Source organism: Leuresthes tenuis, unplaced genomic scaffold (assembly GCF_036924035.1).
Source record: "Leuresthes tenuis unplaced genomic scaffold, fLeuTen1.0.hap1 SCAF_8, whole genome shotgun sequence".
NCBI classification, from domain to species: Eukaryota; Metazoa; Chordata; class Actinopteri; order Atheriniformes; family Atherinopsidae; genus Leuresthes; species Leuresthes tenuis.
The window spans coordinates 35,476,356-35,497,716 of record NW_027325362.1 but is presented as its reverse complement, the minus strand read 5'-3'; the positions used below and the strand labels follow the sequence as shown (position 1 = coordinate 35,497,716).

At 38.7% G+C, this 21,361-nt stretch overlaps 1 protein-coding gene across 1 annotated transcript in view; it reads right to left on the bottom strand.

Annotated features, from left to right (window-relative positions):
• The window catches only part of atp6v1ba (ATPase, H+ transporting, lysosomal, V1 subunit B, member a), a 37,115-nt gene extending 16,189 nt beyond the window's left edge, over window positions 1-20,926 (bottom strand). The window contains exons 1-4 of the mRNA XM_072391586.1: window positions 20,704-20,926; window positions 1,639-1,694; window positions 1,346-1,444; window positions 258-351 (exon numbers count right to left, since the gene is read on the bottom strand). Of these exons, the coding sequence (XP_072247687.1) occupies window positions 258-351; window positions 1,346-1,444; window positions 1,639-1,694; window positions 20,704-20,812 (358 nt within the window). The 5' untranslated portion in view covers window positions 20,813-20,926. The remainder of the gene's footprint in view (window positions 1-257; window positions 352-1,345; window positions 1,445-1,638; window positions 1,695-20,703) is intronic.
• Between the last annotated feature and the right edge of the window lie 435 nt (window positions 20,927-21,361).

Below are 21,361 nucleotides of genomic sequence, written 5' to 3'. Positions count from 1 at the left end.
ATCACATTAATGAGACATTCAAGAACATTCAGTTTTTTAGTTTTTGTACAGTCTACTAAGCAGACTAAAAATTCAAGTGAAATTAGCACAGACAGGGATTTATTTTAACTCAAAGGGCTTTGAAATGTTATTAAATAGATTGTGAAAGGACAAATCTGCAACTACAAACTAAGCCTAAACTGTGGAGTCAGACGTTTTATTTGCATCACTCTTCAGTGAGTAAATAAGGACACGTCCCGTTTACTGGCTGATCATACCCAGCATGTCCTCAGACACCGGGGTACGAAGAATATCACCGGTGAACTCGCAGGCTGTTTTCTTTGCATCAATTCCTGATGTGCCCTCAAACACCTGAATTAACACAGACAATAAAAGATAAATATATCCATTCGCCACAGTTCCTCTTCCCACTCACTCACTCACAGAAGTAGTACATATATGTTAAAGCATAAACTAGAAAAAAATGTTATTAATTAAAATGCAGATTAGAGCATGAGTTTTCAAAGTGAGTTTGAAGTCATTTAGTTTCATTCTTTGATATTGATAGCCAATATAGAGGTGCAATCTCAAGTCTATGAATGAAAACGCTGTTTTTCAATGTAATTAGATTTGTAACACTTGATAAGAAAAACATCACTTCAAAAGTAAAATAACAAATTAAATCCCGGTCATGTATGTTTTTAATAAAATGGCCCTTTTTAATAACTCCCTCTGGCTCACCCCTCAGATGTTTTCCTTTTTACAGATGTTTTTTATACACCTATGAAATATTGCATTCAAAAAGCCTTGCGAAACAAATGTTTTCAGTTCACTCAAGAGGTATCTTTTTTTGCAGTTTTCCTTTTTAAAAAAAAAAAAGTAGATGTCTAAGGTCAAATGCTGCAAACATTTAACCCATGTGACTAATAAGTCATTTTGACTTTCAGAGAAAAAAAAGTGGCCAGTCTAAGCAGACATGAATTGATGAATTAAAACATTTTTTTTTTTTTAAAGTTCTTGAAGACACATTCCACAGTCGTAAACAGGAATGCTGAACCAAATGAAAGTACTCTGTTAATTGTTGAGATATTCCAGTCTGGGTCAAAGTTATAAAAGGCAGAGGCATTTACTCATCTGTCTGTTAACTGCTGAAGGTATGAGATAACGTTCTACTGAGGTGTCAAATATCCAACTGTAGCGCAGAACATAATAAGCAGTCAACAACTACAGTAAAAGAAAAGTAGATAATTATAACAAAAGACAAAGAAAGCAGTAGGTTCAGAGTTCTGATTCTGTTTATGGCTGTGAGACAGTAAGATGATATGTGCAGGTTCCAAACAGTCAGCCTGGAGCTTCTGTTTCTTACCTGAACAACTGCTTTGCTGCCAATCACTTCCAGGACCTGCCCACTCCTCTTGGTGCCATCCGGCAGGGTCAAATGAACAATTTCAGCATATCGGGGGAACTAGTTAAAAAAAAATGTTTTAACACTTTTAGATAAGTGTAAAAAACAGAGCATACCAGCAAACACAAAATTGATTTACACGAACTTCTGTGGTGTGCCAAGTGACAGATTTACATCGAATAATCAATAGAAGCAGTCTGAGAACTAATTTAGGCATATAGAAGTTGGAATAGAGAACCTCTTCAAGCTCTCACCTTCACATTATCCAGGATGACCAAAGGTCCATTTACACCCGACACAGTAGAGTAGGCTGAAACACAGGAGAAATACATTAATTGAGGAGTCGAGACAATAAAATGCAATGTGGACAATATTCCCATTTTCTTTAACAGCTAAAAGTCATCAGTCCTAACTGGAGTGAATACCTACAATCTAGACTGTTAATAATCATAAGAGGTGACCTTTCACACACACGAATGGGGGGCTGATCCCCCTCTATCTGGAACTTGTGAATTACCCGTCCATGTTAAACACTTTTATGAGGTGTGGGATGTTTTTATTTGTGCCTTGGAGCAAGGAAGTCTAATTCAGCCATTTTAGGTACATTAAAAAAAAAAGTAATATCATTTTGCAGCTCAACTTTGCAATCATATGCACAGAAACAATCAGAAAAGTTTTAGTCGGAATTTAGGACACATAATGGCACAGAAACAGAACTGGTGAAAGTTACCAACTTGGATCAGTGTTGTATTTGATGCGATCACTCCCATCATTCTATTACAGAGGTCTGAACATGTTCTTGGGACTAAAGAAACTGCATTAGGCAGCATGAGGTCATATTCATATTCATTATCCCAATAATTCTCCAAAAAGCCTTTCGGCTGATCCAAAATGCTCTAGTGAGAGTTCTGATGGGAATTAGTTAAGCAGGTCGCTGGAGAGATACCATTTCTCCAATTTAAGCTTGTTTTCATTCGTTCCCCGAAAATCCAGATTAGAATTGAAATTCTTCTTTTTACATATAAAACTCCATCATATCTTAAAGATCTCATAGATATTTTCCAAACAGAGCACTTCACTCCCAAACTGCAGGTTTACTTGTTGTTCCCAGAGTTTCTAAAAGCAGAATGGGAGGCAGAGCCTTCAGTTATCAGGCCCCTCTCTGTGGAACCAGCTGCCAGTTTGGCTTCAGGAAGCAGAAACCCTCTCTACTTTTAGGATTAGGCTTAAAACTTTCCTTTTTGGTAAAGTTTATACTTATGGATGATTCAAATGACCCTAAACATGCCTTAGTTAACACGTTCCTGACAGGCATCCCTGGCCTGGTTATGGTGCTTACTGACCACTCTTTCCTGTCCTCTCAAACTCCAGCTGGTTGAGGCAGATGACCGCACTTTCTGAGTCCGTTTCTGCTGGAGGTTTCATCCTTTTAAAAGAAAGTTTTTCTGTCCAGCGTTGCCTTGTGTACACTTCTGTTCTGTATTAATAGTGATTAAGTTAAATTACATCCTGACTTTTGTGGGAAGAGAAAAAAAATGTTTCACTATTTTTTATGTAATTTTTTAGTGTGCCGAAGGAAAATGTTGCTATAAGACTGAAACTCTGTATGGCAGAATACTCCAGCCTAAAAGACTTGTTGTACAGTCATCTCTGCTATTAGGGACAGGCAATGATTTTCCAATGTTTGAATAATGATTAAAACTAAGAACTCAAATACATTGTGCGACTATTGTCTTTATATTGAGCCATTTTCTTTTCATGAGCAGGTGGTAAAGAAGCCTTCCTACTACGACAAGGTGGCAGTAATGCATGGAGCGGTTTGCCGATATGCAAGAAAACTTGCTTCTCTTCAACAGTTATGGTACAATATATCTGGCACTGTGGACTTAGACGCTGATGATGTTCCAACAAGAGAAACATGCAAAGGTAAAAAGTGCAGCTGTCAAAAACTTCTGTGTGGAAATCCTTACAACAAAACAAAAAAATAATACCATTACCATGAGTATGCAGTCATTTATGAGCAAAGCTTCAAGTGCACGTGTCTTTCCTTCTTTTCACCAATGTTAACAGTTGTGTGACAAGAATCAAAGTGTTGGGGGGGCTGGAGCCTTTCCCAGCTGCCATCAGGCAAAAGGCAGAGTACACCACCAAACAACCATGCACACTCATTTCTAAGGTCAGCTTAGGATCAATAACTGGTATAGCTGGTATATAAAAGCTTCTGAAATCCACGGTGAACCCTGTTACAACACTGCAACAAGGCTGACATAACATAAGGGGCTGACAGGTAGCTCAGTTTGATCATCTAGTGGTTTATGTTAAGAGGCGTTACTGCCATAAGTTATGCCACTTATAAACGAAGTTTGTGTTTCAAATGGGGGGGGGGCAGTGTATTCAAAGAACGTATACAATTTCAACTTGGAAAAAAACGAAAGAATAATGACTTGAATTCAGATATGTTAGTTGACTACAGGAAGAGCATTATCAGCAAGTTTCCTGTTGTGTGCAACACTAGAGAAATCTGTGAACCATAAAACTATGTGCTTCTGATTCCTTTTGAGGTACACTGACTTTTGTTATGCAAATTTCCAGGCCTGCAATGGCCACAGAGTGCCCTGACGCTGCGGTGTCTCAGGGTACCACATCGTTTTCGCTTGCCATTTTTGTGGCCTCGTCAACATGAGACAAATTTATTTGTATGGCTATACATTTACAGGGCTCACACTGAGATTTGTTGTGATGACAGTGATGTTCAATCCTGGAACTTCAGGGGGAGCCAAAGAGCAAAACATTTGACAAATTCTCTAGTATTACTCTAAGTAAACAATTGGCTGCTGATGAAAATTATCTGTTAATAAAAAGATAAACACACAAGCAAAAGAGTTTCAACTTTCAAACAGCATGTGGCACGAACTACAGGTGAACCTGAAGTTGGGAGTTGTAGCTGAGTTGTGACAGACTTCAAACCTAAAGAACCCACTCAATGGCACATTTAGTCTGGGCCCAGACAAAGTGACAGGAAGTGACAGGGTTGAGGTCTGAGTGGCAGTGACTTTAGATTGAAAAAAAAATAATAATTTTCATAAGATGCATTCTTTAAAAAAAAAAAAAAGTGCCCACAAAGCACAAGAGCAGAAAAAGAGTTTCAGAAGAGACTCACAGAGCAACACAGCTACCTAAAGCCAGGATGGTTTGCCAAGACTTTGTAACTGTGGCCCCCCTCCTCTACAGATGTACAGAAAATGAGGTTTAACAACAAGAAAAAACATGAGACAAAAGAAAGGTAGTGGTGGGGATTTAAACATGGTGGCACTACTACACTGAGCTTTCTATACTGATCTGGTGTTTCTCTTTATGTTGAGAACCATCAGTCCTGGGGCTGACATCAAAGGCACAGGGAAATTAGAGCAGACTGGTACGAACATAAAACTCTAAAGCTTAGTGGGGTGTATCCACTATACCACCAATTAGTCACAGGCCAAAAAAATAACCTGTCAATGTGCTACAGTATTGCAGCCATGTCCCCCACACACCTGCAGTTCACCCCCTATAAGTCAGATAGACCTTCTCTGCCTGAGTGTGTGAGTAAGTATTGTGTTGTGATGGGTTGTAGCCATGGGACTGGCAGGGCAGAGGCAGCTGAAGGGGCATACTAAAAGATGGCTCAAGTAGGATGATAAAAGCCAGGGGAAAATCACAGACACAAGGTGCAATATGGTTTTAAAATATAGACAATTACCCACAAAATGTACAGCTTTAAATTGTTAATGTTGTGAAAAAGCTGATAATGCAACTCTATGTTTAATATTTAAGTATTTAAAACACACATTAAGGGGTAAACTATATTATGAGCTCACCATATGCTATAAGCTCGTTAACTAACTAAATAATATAAATCAAATATTTTAAAAGGGTACACAAAAACTAAAAATGTCAACCTCAGTTAAAAGGTAAATGGCAGAACATTTGTATTAGCTTGCATTAAATTACAAAGCATAGGTGTATCACCAAGATTGAGAACTTTCAGCAAGGTACAAATGCCTACCTATCAAATAAAACCACTAAATCCTAAATTCAGATTCAGTCAAAAAAAAAAATGGAGTAATATGCTGTATTATTTCAATGTGAAACATCTTGACTGAAGAGTAAAACTTTTACCACACTGAAAAAAGCAATGCCTACCTAGCACAAAATGTAGCAGTTCCTTTTTTATGCAGCATCAAAAACGACTGAATAAAATATAACCATATTATGTCATTGACAATCAAAATTAGGAAGCAAAAAAATAAAACTAGTGTATAATGAGGATTAAAACAACAAATACATTAGTTGATATTTGGCTGTTTTGATGCGTCACTGTATATAGAATATACAAAAAAAAAAAGCATATTTTATTCAGAACCTTTATCGTTGATCTTTACGTTTTCCTATGTGGTGTCATACAGCTATACTGTGTGATAATATCATGTTTCAACTGGATTCCTACATGGGCTCCTAAAAGCCCTGTCCCAAAGCAAAACCAATATTCTTGTTATCTTATTGGCAACAGCATTCTCAGGCAGGGGATCTGCTGAAGTAAACTGTGTAGACTGAATAGATATACAACAACTATTACATTCAGACTGGACTTCTGTAAAAAAATATATATTGGTAACCTCCAGCAATCACCTACTTAGATACAGGGTTGAACTTAATGTTAGTCCTACATAACTAGCTCTTGTTTAACTGAAAGGGGGGGGGGGGGGCAGGACAGTTCAGGGTAACCTCTTATATACAAAGTGACAATTAAGTGCATGGTTTGCTCTCTAATTTCACAAGGTAACGATTGCTCAAAGGGCTATATGTTCATGAGGTGCGAAGGAGCAACATTTCCCATTAGGTTTGGAAAACTTTCCCCACCCCTCTTTTGCTACTTCAGCTCAAGTGCAGCAGTTCCCTGGCTTGGCATGCAACAGCAGTGTGGGTCACCCTGCAGCCTGTTCAGCTGCCAGAGCCCTTTGTGTACAAAGATGTTAATTGGTCCTAATCTGCCACTAGAAGCTGTTTTGGTAGCCTGACCTCACACGCTGAAGGACACCTTGGTGTGAAATACTAAAGAGCCCATTCAAGTGCCAAAGAAAAGAAGCACAGAGCATTCCAACACAATTCAATTTCCCAGTTGAAAGAGGGGGGCTCAAAGGGAGGAGGGGAGATTTGAAGTTGGGATGGAAATGGGAGCGCATCATCATTCTGACAATCAATGAACGCTACAAAGCAGTAGCTGCTGTGATGTATAGCCCCACAATCACATCTCCTCCTCTACTTCAAGGCATTCCCACAGTCCTATCGGTCATGGGAACGCAAACTGCCCAAAACCTACCAGCCCTCACCCCCACTAACACACACCCAAATTATGATAAACCTCAGAAAATGTATGTTACTTGGGTATGACTACAAAAACTGTCTAGCAGGAGGCAAAAAAACAGCATCACATTTGAGGTAGCTAGCACCATGATAAGATAGCCTTGTTAAAATTGTTCTTAGATATCGTGTATTCATATTCTTTATTTCTCTAAATAACCTATGTTCCTATCTTGTACTTTTCCCACTCTTCTCATACTACGAAATGTATGTACTTGAATGGTCTAAGACATTAAAATAGCATAACTGGACTAAATAACTGGGACAGATGAAGCTTCTACATCTTGTCAGATAGGTCTGTTACATTAGATACGCACCCAAAACAACAAACGTTGTTTATCACATCCAAAGAACACGAGGACGGTGGTTGGTCTGCTCATGTCACTAATAACTGGCCAATTATACTCTGTCGCGTGTAAGTACAACCTCTGTGATATAAAGGTGAAGAAAATAAATATGAACTATTTCCAGATATTGGGGCTCGGGCTGACAGATTTCCTGCGAGAGCTCTGTCACTCCGAGTCCAGCACTGCCATACTTCACCTGTGATGAATAATAATTACTTTGTTTAATTTAAGATTTCTCTAGCCTCTTTAAGGAAAGCCAGCTGGCAAATATTCAAAGTAAACACAAGAAAAAAAAAAAAAAAAAAAGTGGACCAGACTCAGTGAATAATTCCCTAAATTCCACAATTAACCTTCTAATACTGGCTCAGTACCTAATGAAGAACCTCCTGATCCCTATAATCCCTATATAGACCATTGAGCAGTGCTGACCAACATGTCATTGGGGTCATCAGGTGGGAACCTCCTTCCATCAATTTTTCGTCTAGTTGGGCCCATGATACCTCCAGGAGGCTAGACAGTGGCTGTGTCCAAAATCACTCCCTAACCACTATGTAGTGCATTATATAGTGACCACACCATTTTGTAGTGGTGTCCGAATGTTTAGTGATTATTAAAAGGGAAATTCCGGTATTTTTAAACCTTGACCTCATTTCTGGCATGAAATACGTTCATCTACTCACCGAGAACAGTTTGGCGAAAGTCGGCGTCCTTCGGAAGATATTTAGATAACTCGAGATCCGCGTATATGTCCATATAACGGGAGAGAGTAGGGCATAGACAATACAGCCTCCAAATAAGGCATTGTGTCTTTATTTCACCAATATTTTAAGCCGAATGAATGAACGAACGCGTACAATTGCTCTGTTAGCACATAGCTACTGTTATGTGGCTACTTGCAGCTAAAGGAGAGCTAACGGAGGGAATTCTACACACATCTCTACTGGGACGACTTCATCGACACGCATGGCTGCACCGCGAAATGTAGTGAACATCCGATGGTCATTAACTGGAGTAAGATATCCCATCATGCAACGTTTCGCCTCCGCAGCTGGTTGGGAGTGAGTAGAAGTTGTTTTTTTTCCCCGTGAATTGCACATAGTTAGCTGTTGGATGACAGACGCCAGGCAAATTCATGAGTTGTGGAGCTGGACAACAGTCACGAAGTCGGTTTATTCTATTGTTTATATTATTACACATTTCAAAACAAGGTGATTTGAATGGCTTCCTACATTCATTGAAAAAAAAAAAAAGTGTAAAATGTACAGTATATAATTAAACATTCCAGTAGGTTACACTGTAACTTGCTGTTACTAAAGCCAGTAAAATAGTGAACAAATTTACGAAATAAAAATTACAGGACCGTAATCAAAAGCCTCTAATTTAACAAAAATGCAGTAGTAAATGAACAAGTATTGTGTGAGACGACATTAATGTAGTACGTTTTAATTGTGCGACAGCGATGATATAATTACTGACGCCAAGAGTAGCGTCCGAAAGTTTTTTCTGTTGAGCTCACTGTATAGTCCCCTAATGCAAGCGATCACTGCTCCTCACACCACAAGTAAGCATCTTTTTTTTTTCCCACAACCACAAGCTACCCCAGCCTCTCACCAACTGCACACCAGTCATAGTGGGGTGGGGATACAAACTCTGGTTCGGGTAGGGAGTAATGAAAGTAAAGAGGGTGCCAGAGGTGGAAGCAGGTCAAGGCACACAAGCAGGTTCAGCAGACAAACTCACCTAAACAGTCCTACAATCACTAAGAATGCCAGCAAATACAAGGCCATAAAGGCGAACTCACCTCTAATGGCCGCCTGGTTTCAAAAGGCTCACATGGGCCACACCCTCCACTTAAATACATCCTGGATTTCTTCCTTGCTTCTCCCAAGAGTCTGTTTACCCTAAGTGCTCCCCCTGCTGGGCCCCCAGCTACTATTGCTTCTTCTAATCCAAATCCACTGACTGGCCCTTACTGCCTCATCTGACATTTCCTTCACTATTTTCCTCACACTCTGTCCACTTACACCCAACTCCCCCAACAATGAGACAGACTTTGCAACAAATCCTCTACATCCTACTTCAACTGGACATATTCTAACTTTCCATCCTCGCTGCTCTGCTTCTGCCCCCATCTCCACATATCTAAGCTTTTTCCTTTCATATGCTTCTACTACAAAGTCCTCCCAAGGAACAGTCAGCTCTATGAAATAGACTCTTATTCTACTCCTAGACCACAAGACTATATAAGGCCATAGGTTTGTAGAGGCTATTTCCTGGGGAACAACAAGCTTTCCTCCTAAATCTACCTGTATCTCCCAATCACAAGCATCCTCTAAGCTGCCTTGCCTCCTTATTGTCTTATTAACTTTCTTCCCCTCTTGAACAAACTGAATTGCCACTCTCTTGGTCTTAGACCCTCCTAAATTTACCTGCCTTCATTTATCTTCAATACCTGCAGCTAAACTTCTTAATACTTGGTTATGTCGCTACATATACGGGCCTTGTGACAGACTAATCTTACAACCTGACAAAATATGCCTTAGAGTTGCAGTAGCTCAACATAAAGAGTCTCCATTTACCATCTCCATTTAGTTACTGGTTCTGGGGAGTTGGCAATACATCATATGTTGCTAGGGCTGGGTATTAATCAAAATTTTTCGATACCGGTACCAATACCGATACCTTCATTTCGATACCGGTTCCTGAACAATACTTTTTTCAATACCAATTTTATAATATCAATTCTAACAAAAAGGAAATTACATTACACATAACTGTACAAATCTTCAGTTTTATTTTTCAGCTCAGTATTTCAATTTCCCGGAGGGAACCTCCCAAAGGCATTAATAAAGTCGTCTATCTATTTTTCCAATCCAAGCAGTTTCCTTACAGAAAAAATTAATAACAAATAATTTCCAGTGCAAAACAGTTGTAAACAGGTGACAGGTCAGTGTCTAATACTATCCTACATACTGAGGATACTTTTCACTTAGCAGTTTTTCTTCAGAAAAATCAACATGTCTGCTTTCTGCACGTATTAAGTTGCAATAACAGTGAGATTACTGCTGGATTTCCGTGAACATTAATCTACTTGGCTTCATCTAAGAGCACCGAGGACGGTGCAGTGTGTGGGATTTTAACGAGACTAGTGGTGGAGATTTTGAATTATTCCGCTCGGGCTCTGTAACGTCCACAGGCTGACGAGAATGCTGAGAGGAGGATGGTTGCGGTCCGACCTTTTTCTCCAGTCAAACACGGAGCAACTTTCTGCTCTTAAATTGATTTTGTGCACGGTCAAATAATTAATTAAATTAGTCGTGTTGCTGGCCTTAGCAGCGATGACTTTTTGTTATATATTGCATCGCACACTATTGGCTTCAATCTTGGTGAAATGGAGCCACGCTTGGCATTGTTTAACTGGTTGGGCAACACACACACACAATTACAGTTCCCAACGCAGATACACGTGAACCCTATATGTGGGCGTAACCACATTTTCCTGCATGCTGCAAAGTGTAACGTTAATACAGCCAATCGAGGGAAGCATGATCAGTTCTTGATCATGTGATTAATCTCTGGGTAGCAAAACTTGGCACCGAAAGACAAGGCATGTTTTGATACTCTGTACTACCGAAGCATTTCGGTCAGTGCCTTAAAAGAACCGAAGTTCGATACCCAGCCCTATATGTTGCCCCCATCAAACAACAAATACTACTTTCCTCCATACTCCACAGCTCTTTCCAAGTAAGCTTTTTCTTCTCTACACCTTCCAATTCAATCAATGTCCCTGCTTAGCCTGAGCCACTGTCTTTGTACCCCTTAACATTTCCTCTTGTTTACTAACCTGCTCAACAACTCGCATTCCCTTCTCCTTGGAACCTGCTCTACTCCACACCGGTTTGCCTGGGCCAAGCCCCAAGCCTCCCCGGCCTATTTGAACATTTCCCACAATGTCTTTATGTCTAAGAGTTGCTTCTGCCATTGTTGGATTCCATTTCCTCCCCTTGGTTAGGTTAACAGAAGCTCTGTCCTGACTTTAATACTTTTTTTTTTTTTATAGCTTGTATTAGTTATCCTATGTTTCATGTTTTGTTTTGTACGTTCAGTTAGTCTGTAACTTTGTGTTTTGCTGCCTCCTATCCAGAACAGGTCTCTCTTGTAAATGAGACACTGGGTCTCAATGAGATTTTACCTGTATAAATAAAGGTTAATAAAAAAAAATATATATATATATACACATTTAAACTCCTCTACAAGACTAGATAATGGGAGCTGGAGTATGCGTTTCCCATACAGTGACACAGTACTTAAACATCTAGGAACATCTAGCCACTTCGTAATGTGAAGGCTAACTAATATTGCCATTTTTTCTGCAACAGATAATGTAATCTCATACACAGACAGCGGCCACATCAACCTAGGAAACAATCCAAACTGCAGACACCACAGCTTCAACTTTCCTGGAAACCGTGATACAAACTGCTGTAACAAAACATTTTCTCTTCCATCTGTAAAGATACATTGTGTTTCCAACATAAGCTGACAAGTTTAAATACTTTTTTTTTTTTTTAAATTTAAAAAAAAAAAAAAAAAAAAAAAAAAAAAAAAAATCACAGGTGAGTGGGTCATAAACAGCAGCTACAGCTGGCATCCTTTTGACCTATCTATTTCGACATACTGATACCGTTCCTGATTCTGACACCACCACAAAATGAGTCAGTATTTTAATCCCACAGGTACGTAGGTTATGCAGTTACTCTAACTAATGAGGACTCCCAACTTAATTACACTTATTTTGGGAAAAACTGATCATAATGAACTTAGCATGGCAAAGAAATGACAATACTGTTAGCTGTAAAGAACAGCCAAATCTTTCCCATTCTATGGATACAATTGTTCTGGACAATTCAAATTGGTATTTTTATGTTCCAATACAGTAATGGGCAAGAACTGCTGATTGAAAATCCCAATTATCTTTGATGGCAGATTTGTAATGTATTCCAGTTCCTTTTAACTAAGGGTGCAATGATAATGAAAATCGATAACATAATTAGTCGGCGACGTATTTAATTGTCGATAATTGTCGGTTAAGTCATCACACGTCTTTTTCACGCTGAACATAATTTTTCATACAGAGTGAGTCATCTCACTTCCTGCCCATCTCTGCTTAGAGATGCATGCGTGTTACGTTAAATAATAGCGGGAGGTGACCTGTATAAACAGTGAAATGGCTGCGGTTGAATCATCGTCCTCTCATCCAAAAGTGTCCAGGGTCTGGGAGCATTTCACCCTCGACACCCAGAAAAAAAGATTACCTGCAAATTTTGTAAAGCCGACCTCACGTATCACGGGAGTGCAACATTAAAATTGTATCATTCAACTTCCCAGTCCAAAGTTACAACCACGCTATATTCTTTTTCACATGGTCACTTTTTAATATTGATTTGACTGTTGGTGCATTACAACCGCACTCTTCTTGCATTTTCAGTTAATGTTAAAAGTCAAGATAAAATATGGCTTGAATGTATCCTTTCAGTATTAGATCGTTTTAATTAGTAATTAACTTATTTGTCGATTAATCGTTTCAATAATTGATGACGAGTCGACTATCAAAATAGTCGTTAGTTGCAGCCCTACTTTAAACACTGCTTTTGCTATTAATCTGTAAACTGACGTGGAAAATTTTAAAAGAATTCCCAAGGGAAGAAAAATAAATTTAACCAGAAAATCCCATACTTATCTTTGTACTTTTATTTGAGCCATGACCTCATGAGGGAGATTCCCATCTTTTCAAATAATTTGACATATATATGAATACATTACAAAAAATTGTAAGTCGAACGTTCAAAATGTCCCGATATTCTTATTTTCCATGATATACATTTGTTTTGCAAGTCAGTTTAGACCACAAAATAAAGACACCAGAACTTCATATGTGTCAAAAAATACATCGCTTTGACTTATAAATGCAAAATAATGTCAGATAAATAAAACAATAGTTCAACTTCAAAGAATCACGAGACTGTGATGCATTACAAAAGAAAAATCAAAGATAAAGACCAATTAACACATGTGTACTGTTGCTAAATTATTAATCAGGAACAACCAGGCTGAACCAGACAGACATTTCCCTACATCAGTCTCAGATCAGTTTTGCTGAAGGAATCAATTAACAGTAGCATTATTCTTCAGTCAAGAGCCCAGAATCAGAGTAAAGTTAAACACTTCAACTGGGAATTACTTGTGTTACACAACATACTCTTACTTCTCCAAAATGTAAAATGACCCACCAATCACAGTGATGAAGAATGTCAGGAACTTAATGCGAGCAGTCTGTGAAACTCGTGACCCATTCACAAGTTTTGGTTTCTCTTCACTCAACAGACATAAATTGTGTCAAATCCTTAGCCTACATTTTAAATGTCTTTTCATGAAAAGAAAGGCAAACACCCACGGGAGCCTTTTTTTTCAAGTGACAAGCTAGCTGCTTAAGCCTAATTAGTATGTGGATTATAGAAGTGTTTCAAAAATAACATTGATTTTATAGAAATTACTTTCATAGTGACAGATGAGGCATTTGTTTATCGTGACTACATTATTACCAATAATTAAATCTTCACAAAGAAGTATAGTGCCTTGCTCCTTGTCTTTTCATAGCACTAAATGACAGAATGCACCACTAAAACAAAGACAAGCCATTTCATGGGCTAATAGCTTTTGTCGCATTTGACATGAGAGAGACAAAGGCCTCTTTAAAGGAAAAAAAAATAGTTCTGATGCAAAATCTCTTTATTTGTTTATTTTCCTGCTCTGTTCAGCATGGCTCTTCAATAGCTTCTCTCAGAGTTCCATCAAATCAATACAGTAGTGAAAATCACCTTAACACAGTGATCTTATAGACTGATGCCTGGCAACTGGCCATACTAAGCAAAGTCTTTGAGATTTCCTGCATTTTGAAGTCAGGCTATGGTTTGTAATCTAAAATAATATAGCAAGTTATAGTATAGCAAAATACTAACTGTAATCTACAGTTCAAGAGTCTAACAGAGGATACATTCCATCTCCACTAATATGTGTGTAAAGGTACACAAACTGCTGTAGTTTGTGTCTCTCATATTGAAAGTGTGGTGTCCCATTTTGATCAAGAGTTATGGACAACCTTTTTTTTCCCCTTTTGAAGATTTTTTTCAGCTCGCTGCCCAAAAAATTAGGGGAAACAGGAAGAAAAAGGGGGAGTGATGGTTAGTAAATAGCCTGGGGAGTTGAGCAGGACATGAGCTTGCTGTGGTGAGGACTCAGCCTCTCAGAAACCTCTTGATGTATTCACATTTAACATACATCAGGTAAAAGGGCAAGTACAATACAGGGCCATGAACCTGCTTGAATTTTATTTTCAATAATGATTTTAGCTACATTTCTCAATAGGAACATGTCATCATGACAATTCAGTCAGATTTACGTGTGAATGTTATGTGGACGGTTGAGTGAAGTAAATTTGACCAAATGTGGCAATCTACGTGCAGATTATATTCTAAGGACTATAATCCATAATCGCAATTGACGATTTCAAGTCGACCAATGGACAAGGACAATGACCCCAAGCATACTGCTTCTGTTTTGCTTTTCTTTTAAGTAAATGGAAAGCTCTGCCATTTGGTTTAGCTCCCTCGTCACCACAACAGATCGGAGCAGCACCTTCACTAGTGCTAACGGAGCCCCAATCCATATATCAATATCTCGTTCAAACTTGCCATCACTCAGTGCGGTCATATGCGGGCAATCGGATCGGTTTAATGGCTAAATTACAATAAGATTGAGTTATTCAGCTCATGTAACAAGCTTAATCCGACAAGAAATCGAATCGGATTACTTGCGATCGAATTAAGACCCCGGGATAACTCGATCCGATTGCCCACTTATCGTGCCTGGAGACGACAGTGGATAGGATCGAGCGTTCTCTGCATGCTCAAGATTTTTTCCCGCGATCGTCACCCAGAAGTCGAAGGAGACGATATTCCTGTTGTTGTCGCCACCGTCAGAAACAAACAAACCACGCGATGGAGAATGGACCGTTGTGCATCACGTTTATGCCATAACCATGTTCATCACAAATGTAGAGGGACGCAGCTTCATCTTTCTCTTTGTTCGCCATCTTTCTCGAATGCCTTAGTTTTTTTGTTGGTGGTGGTGAAGACGTCAACAGGAAGTGGCTCTATTAGCGATAGTTGAAATGGGTACAGCGCCACTTATCTACTGTGGTATTGCATGCTTTGTGCCAGTGATTCGATACATTCACCGCCATGTAACAAAGGATAAATACCCTCAGATAAGAAGCATAACCCAACTATAGCTATAATCGAGTTAATCTCATTATGTAAACCCACCGACTCTTGAATAGGATACCAAGATACTTTAATGGCTCCACTTGAGAAAAGGAACTCATTAGGACCAACAGGAACACTCCACCTTTTCCAGCCGAGAACCATGGCCTCGGATCTGGAGAGACTGACTTTCATCCTAGCCACCTCATACTCAGCTATAAACATCGAGGTTGGGTGTAATGTGAACTGGTTGGGAGGCAAAGGAGGGGGCATGGCCCTGCTGATCTCTGGTGTCACAAACTTGCTGAAACACAAATTTGACTCATTTCTCTACCCTATAGCAGCTGAAACACCTATACAAGTCGGCAGGTGTTTGGCTACCCTCTGTGAGTGTGACAGGTGTAACAGGGGTGTGGAGAGTTGCAGCCAAGCCAAGAAAATCACTGAAAATAAGTCGGGTAACATTTCCCAGTTAACATGCAAGGGGGCAAATAATGTTGCAACGACAAGGAATTGTGGGACGTCCTAACAATTAGAGGACGATTGACCGTATCCTACGATAATGAAGATATTAGGCGCATTCCCACCTTTTGCAGTTACTATAACCTTTTCAGGAATAGGGCCATTTTTTCGCGCATTCGGACATACAGGAACTAGGGACCATGGCCCTCAGTTCCTAGAATCATTTTAGCTCCTTCTCCGAGGCAGGGTCTTTTCTGGGTTCCATAGGAACACATATGACGTAGGTGTTTGGTGGTTGGTAGCTCCGCCCCTTGTCTGAAACGTTTACTCAAACGACACGGACACAACCGGCGCATGTTTAATAAGTTAAACTTACACGTTGTCTCCTTTGTCTACGGCGCTCTGCTCTCCTTCTTTCCTCCACGAAACGAAGAAGTATCGCCCGCTGCTGGATTCTTCGTCTCCTGACTCTCGCTGTGCGCTCTTCCAGCCTCCATCTTAGACGCCTGATGTGATCGTCCATGATTAATATCACCTTCATGCAGACCACGAATACGGTGGCCTCCTCGCTCTCCATATTAGCTTCTTGGTGGTGTTGTTTTCTTCTCTCCTTACTTTTCACGGGTTCTGTTTTGTTGTTCAGTGTGGCGCTAAAGTAACACGTCTGTCGCAGACGGTTGCGTCCCATCAGTCCCTGTCAAGGTACCCGACTTATGTGCGAATGCAAAATGAAACAGTTCCCCTGGGGAAGGGCAGTTCTTATAATGAAATTCAACGTGGACAGTTTTTAGAATTGCTTTCTTAGAATGTCTCTGTCTGAATGCGGCTATTCATAGATGTACTGACACTCTTCTAATTTCCAATGAAGAGATATCAACCAACTATTATCTTGGATGTCATTAAGACATTTTTCAATACGCTCGGTTAGGAACCTGGCTAACTCATAGGATTCCATTGAAAAGACTAATTAACCACTTCCTTGAAGAAAGTAGCGACGGGTGTGTGTTAAATGACAGAAAGTGATATTCCTAATATCAGTTGTTAGATTGTTAATATAGTTTGACATAGAATCAGAGTCACAGACCTATCAAAATAGAAGTGAATTTTATAATGAAATGGTCAAAACGCATATCACGTGACTTCAACAATTTTTCTGCAGTAGATCAAACAAGGCCAAACACGTAAAATTACAAAAATTATATCTATGTTTTTTTGGTTCAAAGTCTGTCCAACTTCACCTGTAACTTGCCTGCTGTAAATGTTTCTTTCCTAGAAAAGCCGTAAATAAAAAAGGGGGAAAAACACAAGCTACCAGCAGAGTGTAACACATAAGTTAAACGTAGCATATGAAATGTTAGAGAAGCTCATCAAACGTTTTTTTTTCTTTATTTTTTTTAACAGTAGTTCCCTGAGATTATTATTTGCCTCTAAATTGTTGCCTCATCAGGATGGACCACTGCTTTTTGATAATGAATTTGATAAAAAAAAAATTTTAAAAAAAGGTGAACTACTCTGCAACAACAAAATTAGAGAACTGGGTGGTTAGATGTTTTTAGGACAAAGGTTTTATCACATGTTGCATGCACTCTGCTTATTTCTCCAATGGCCTGAGCTCCATTAAGTCATTTCCTTCCCGTTTGCTGAGAGGCTTTTAGTCCAAGCTTACCTCTCTGACACTTGCAAAAAGAAAAAAGAAAAAAAAAAAAAAAAAAAACTATCACCTTTACGGCTCAGGCTTTGTGCAAAATCTGAGTCAAAGTCACAGTAGAGGTTTAACAACAGGCTTCCTCAACAAAATGCCAAAAAAAAAAAAGATGCTTTTGAAACTCTCTGTAACCAGAACAGCTTACAAATGTAATCAACTTAATTCAACAATTAATTCAAGCAAACTAATCTTTTATTATACACAGATAAAAGCAAATCCCAGACTAGGAGTTATCAAAGAGTCAATTCATATGCTGCAATAAAACCAACAGAAGCCTATAAACACAACATTCAACCATTTTCTATTTCAAGATAACAATCCGTCACACAATACAGAGCAAGTGCCTAAATATAAATAAGACTGAAAATAATCAGAATAAACTCACACTGGCATAGCCTGTTATTTGTCTATCACAAGCCACCGTTTTCAACTTTTGATCTTTTGAACTTTTTTGTGATAACTCTAATGTATTGAGTTTTGGACTGCTGTGACAAAACATTTGTAACTGGAGGTTTGAAAATATCTAATGGAAAATTCGACCATTTCCTTTAACATTTCAAAAACATACACAAACATAAATGACAAAATAACACTCAAGTAGGTACTCTGAGCTCTTAAAAAAAAAAAAAAACAACAGCAAGGGCCGCCCTGCGGTTAGTGTTCGGTGTTTGGTTCGAGAAGATTTTACACAGCAGCGTGGCTCTTCCATCGTCACTACAAGATCATCTCTAAAAATGTTATTTATGCAACTCTGGATGGAAATAAATACTGTGACATTTTATCCAAACCATGCCATGGTGAATCAGTGCTGTAATAATAAAAACGTAGATGTGGTCCAAGTAAAATATATACATATACATGCAACTGTATTTTTTGCAGTTACATTACAAATGAAAAAAATATTACATTACAAACCCAAAATCATCCCTGTCCCAATATTTATAAATTAGTTTCTAGCCTGACATGCAAAAATGTATTATATCAACAAAGTAAACAACTTTTCCCATTATTTTTGAATACTTTTAATATGTCATCTTCATACTAATTGTGAGTGACAAAGTGATTAAGACTGCATTCATACTACCACTAAACAGACTATAAATGATCATATGACATGTCATAGACCATGCATTGATCATGTCAACAAAACAACAAGAGTGCTGAGGGAGCACATTCTCATCCCAGGTTAATGCTACATAACAGTTTGAAAATTATCCCCAGCTGCAGGGTTTTTGTCCTTTCTTCAGTTCTTCAATAAATTTTATGAAATTCATCTTTCATTGCTAGTCCATCGCAAGGTGTACCTCGCCTCTTGCCCAATGACAGGCTTCAGCCCCCTCCCCCATGACCCTGACTTGGATCAAACAGGTTTAGAAAATGGATGGATGGATTGATTCAGCTAGGTTGTTTTTAAATCATCTTAACACAGTGACAACAACATAACCCTCCTTCAGCTTTTACCATGGTGGAGGAAAAACTGTCAAATGACTAATAGTATAACCTGTCGTGCATTTTGTTACTTCTTGAGCTTTGTGAAAGTAACATTATCACCGTGTTGTTGGTGTTGTGATGAGAGCATAAACACAAGATCAATGTTAAAAACCAGGTAAGATCATTTAGAACTACTGTCATCTTATATTTTTCCACAAGTCTAAAAACTGAACTGTGAAAGCGAGTTCTATGACAAAGTTATTCCATAATTAAGTCTACAAGAATTTACAAAAAATAAAAATGTCTTATTATCATCAAAGGAGTTTATTAGAACTCTTAACTGCAGTTTTATCCCTGCATGTGCACGTATCCAGTAATGTTTATAAACAAGAAACCAATCAAAATTTACAGTTGGAAATACAAAACTTCACTAACTGTGATATTTCAGTACAGAATAGACTGCTACTGTATTCTGCCTTTTGGTTGAAATTGTGTAAAACTCCTGTGTCTTTTAATATGTAACAACTTTAATGGTAAACATTTTCCTGATTCCCTGAAAATTCTGGATAAACTATAAAAAACTAAACTTGAAGACAGACGGTATCAAAAGAAAATAACGATTTTCCCCTTAGCACCAGACCAGAAAGTTCGAGCCTGGTACTCTAACGGCTTGCTGCAAAACTCATGTGATGGAGTCACATGATCGCTCATCCATCTGTCACCAGTCAACGTCTTCTACGTGCACAAGTCAGAACTAGAATAATCAACTAACAGAACGCCAAATAGTAGCATTGTGGCAACATAGACGCTCAAGGGCCCGTATATCAAATACTAAAAATTAAGTTTCAACCCATCACATCAAAACAACACCACTGCGGTGCTGCATTCGCTCGTGAAGCTACAATAAGGGTCAGCTGACACCAAAGCTAGCTAATCCACTGCTCTATACATTTAAATTGTGCTTGTATACAGTCGTACATACACTTAAAATTACGCACAACTCTCATAACAGCTTTCATTTATTACTTAAATTCCCACCACGCCTCGTAATACCAATAAATATAGATAAAACATGAAAACGAATTTAACAATTGTAGCTACTGTAAGCTACAGCTCGCATGCTAGATGCGCTGAGATTTCAAACCAATGACACAAGGTTTACTAATTTACAATAAACGCAGAATTTAAAACAAATTATACTTTCATATGATGGATAAAACAAATGTCAAGGGCTCAAATTTAACTAAAAACGAAAACATGGCTGTTTTTCCATCATCGTGACTCAAGATATTTTGCTGCATAGCCTGGTAACATCAGCGTCTTTGTATGATGCCTTCGTGTTCTACGGAAATACAGGGACTGATCGGAATACCATATAATGTTATATACTATATTTCATATGTGTAACGTTACAGGCTTAGACTTTAATATTATGGGTAATTAAAGCATCATTTCAACTGAAGACATCACATAGCGACTACACCTTGTTCTCCAAAAACCTTTTATTGACTGTCTATCATATTAAAAAGGCCCCCTTATCCTCCAACAACAACAATATGTATATATACCTGAATGCAACACCTCAACCTTGTAATCCACTATGAAGCTTCAGGTGCAGCTGGCTCTAGCAGCCAGCTAACGATAGCAACATACTTAGCCTGGGTTGAGAGATGTAATTCCTAGTCACAGCCTGGGTATGTGTCCTCGCAGCTCCTGCCAAGCCGTTGACATCCATTGCTCTGTTTGCCACCAGTGTTGCCATTTTCGACCAAATGTCTGAAAAAACTTACGTTACTCGATGTGCTTTGCTAACTGCTACGGACTAAGATAAATGTCAGCAGTGCTCAGGTCATATGATACCGAGAACCGGAAGTGTGAACGCCACCGAGCAGCGAGCTGCGCGTCAACAATAAATGCGCGTACACGAGCATCAGGAATTTATCAGGAATTTATTGAAAATCGACATTGCTCTGTGAATATATTCATATCAACTCAAATGTGTTTCTCTTTTGGAAGAAAAAGCAGGTCTTCTTCTTTTTTTCTGTCCTTATTTTCAGCCTTTTTTAAGGTCAAACATTTTATCTTGTAATAGTGAGAATAGTCAGTAGTCACAGAACTGATCCACAATGTAAAACACAAATGTTTCGTGTAAACAGGCAAACATAACATTTCTCCCTTTCACTGATACAATAACAAGGTCCCCAAGGAATTCTTACTGCAACCTCACAAAAGTGGTAACAGATGATATCAAATTTCAGCATTGCTATTTTAGAGGTGGAAATATTGTCCTTTAGGACAGTGAGACACCCAT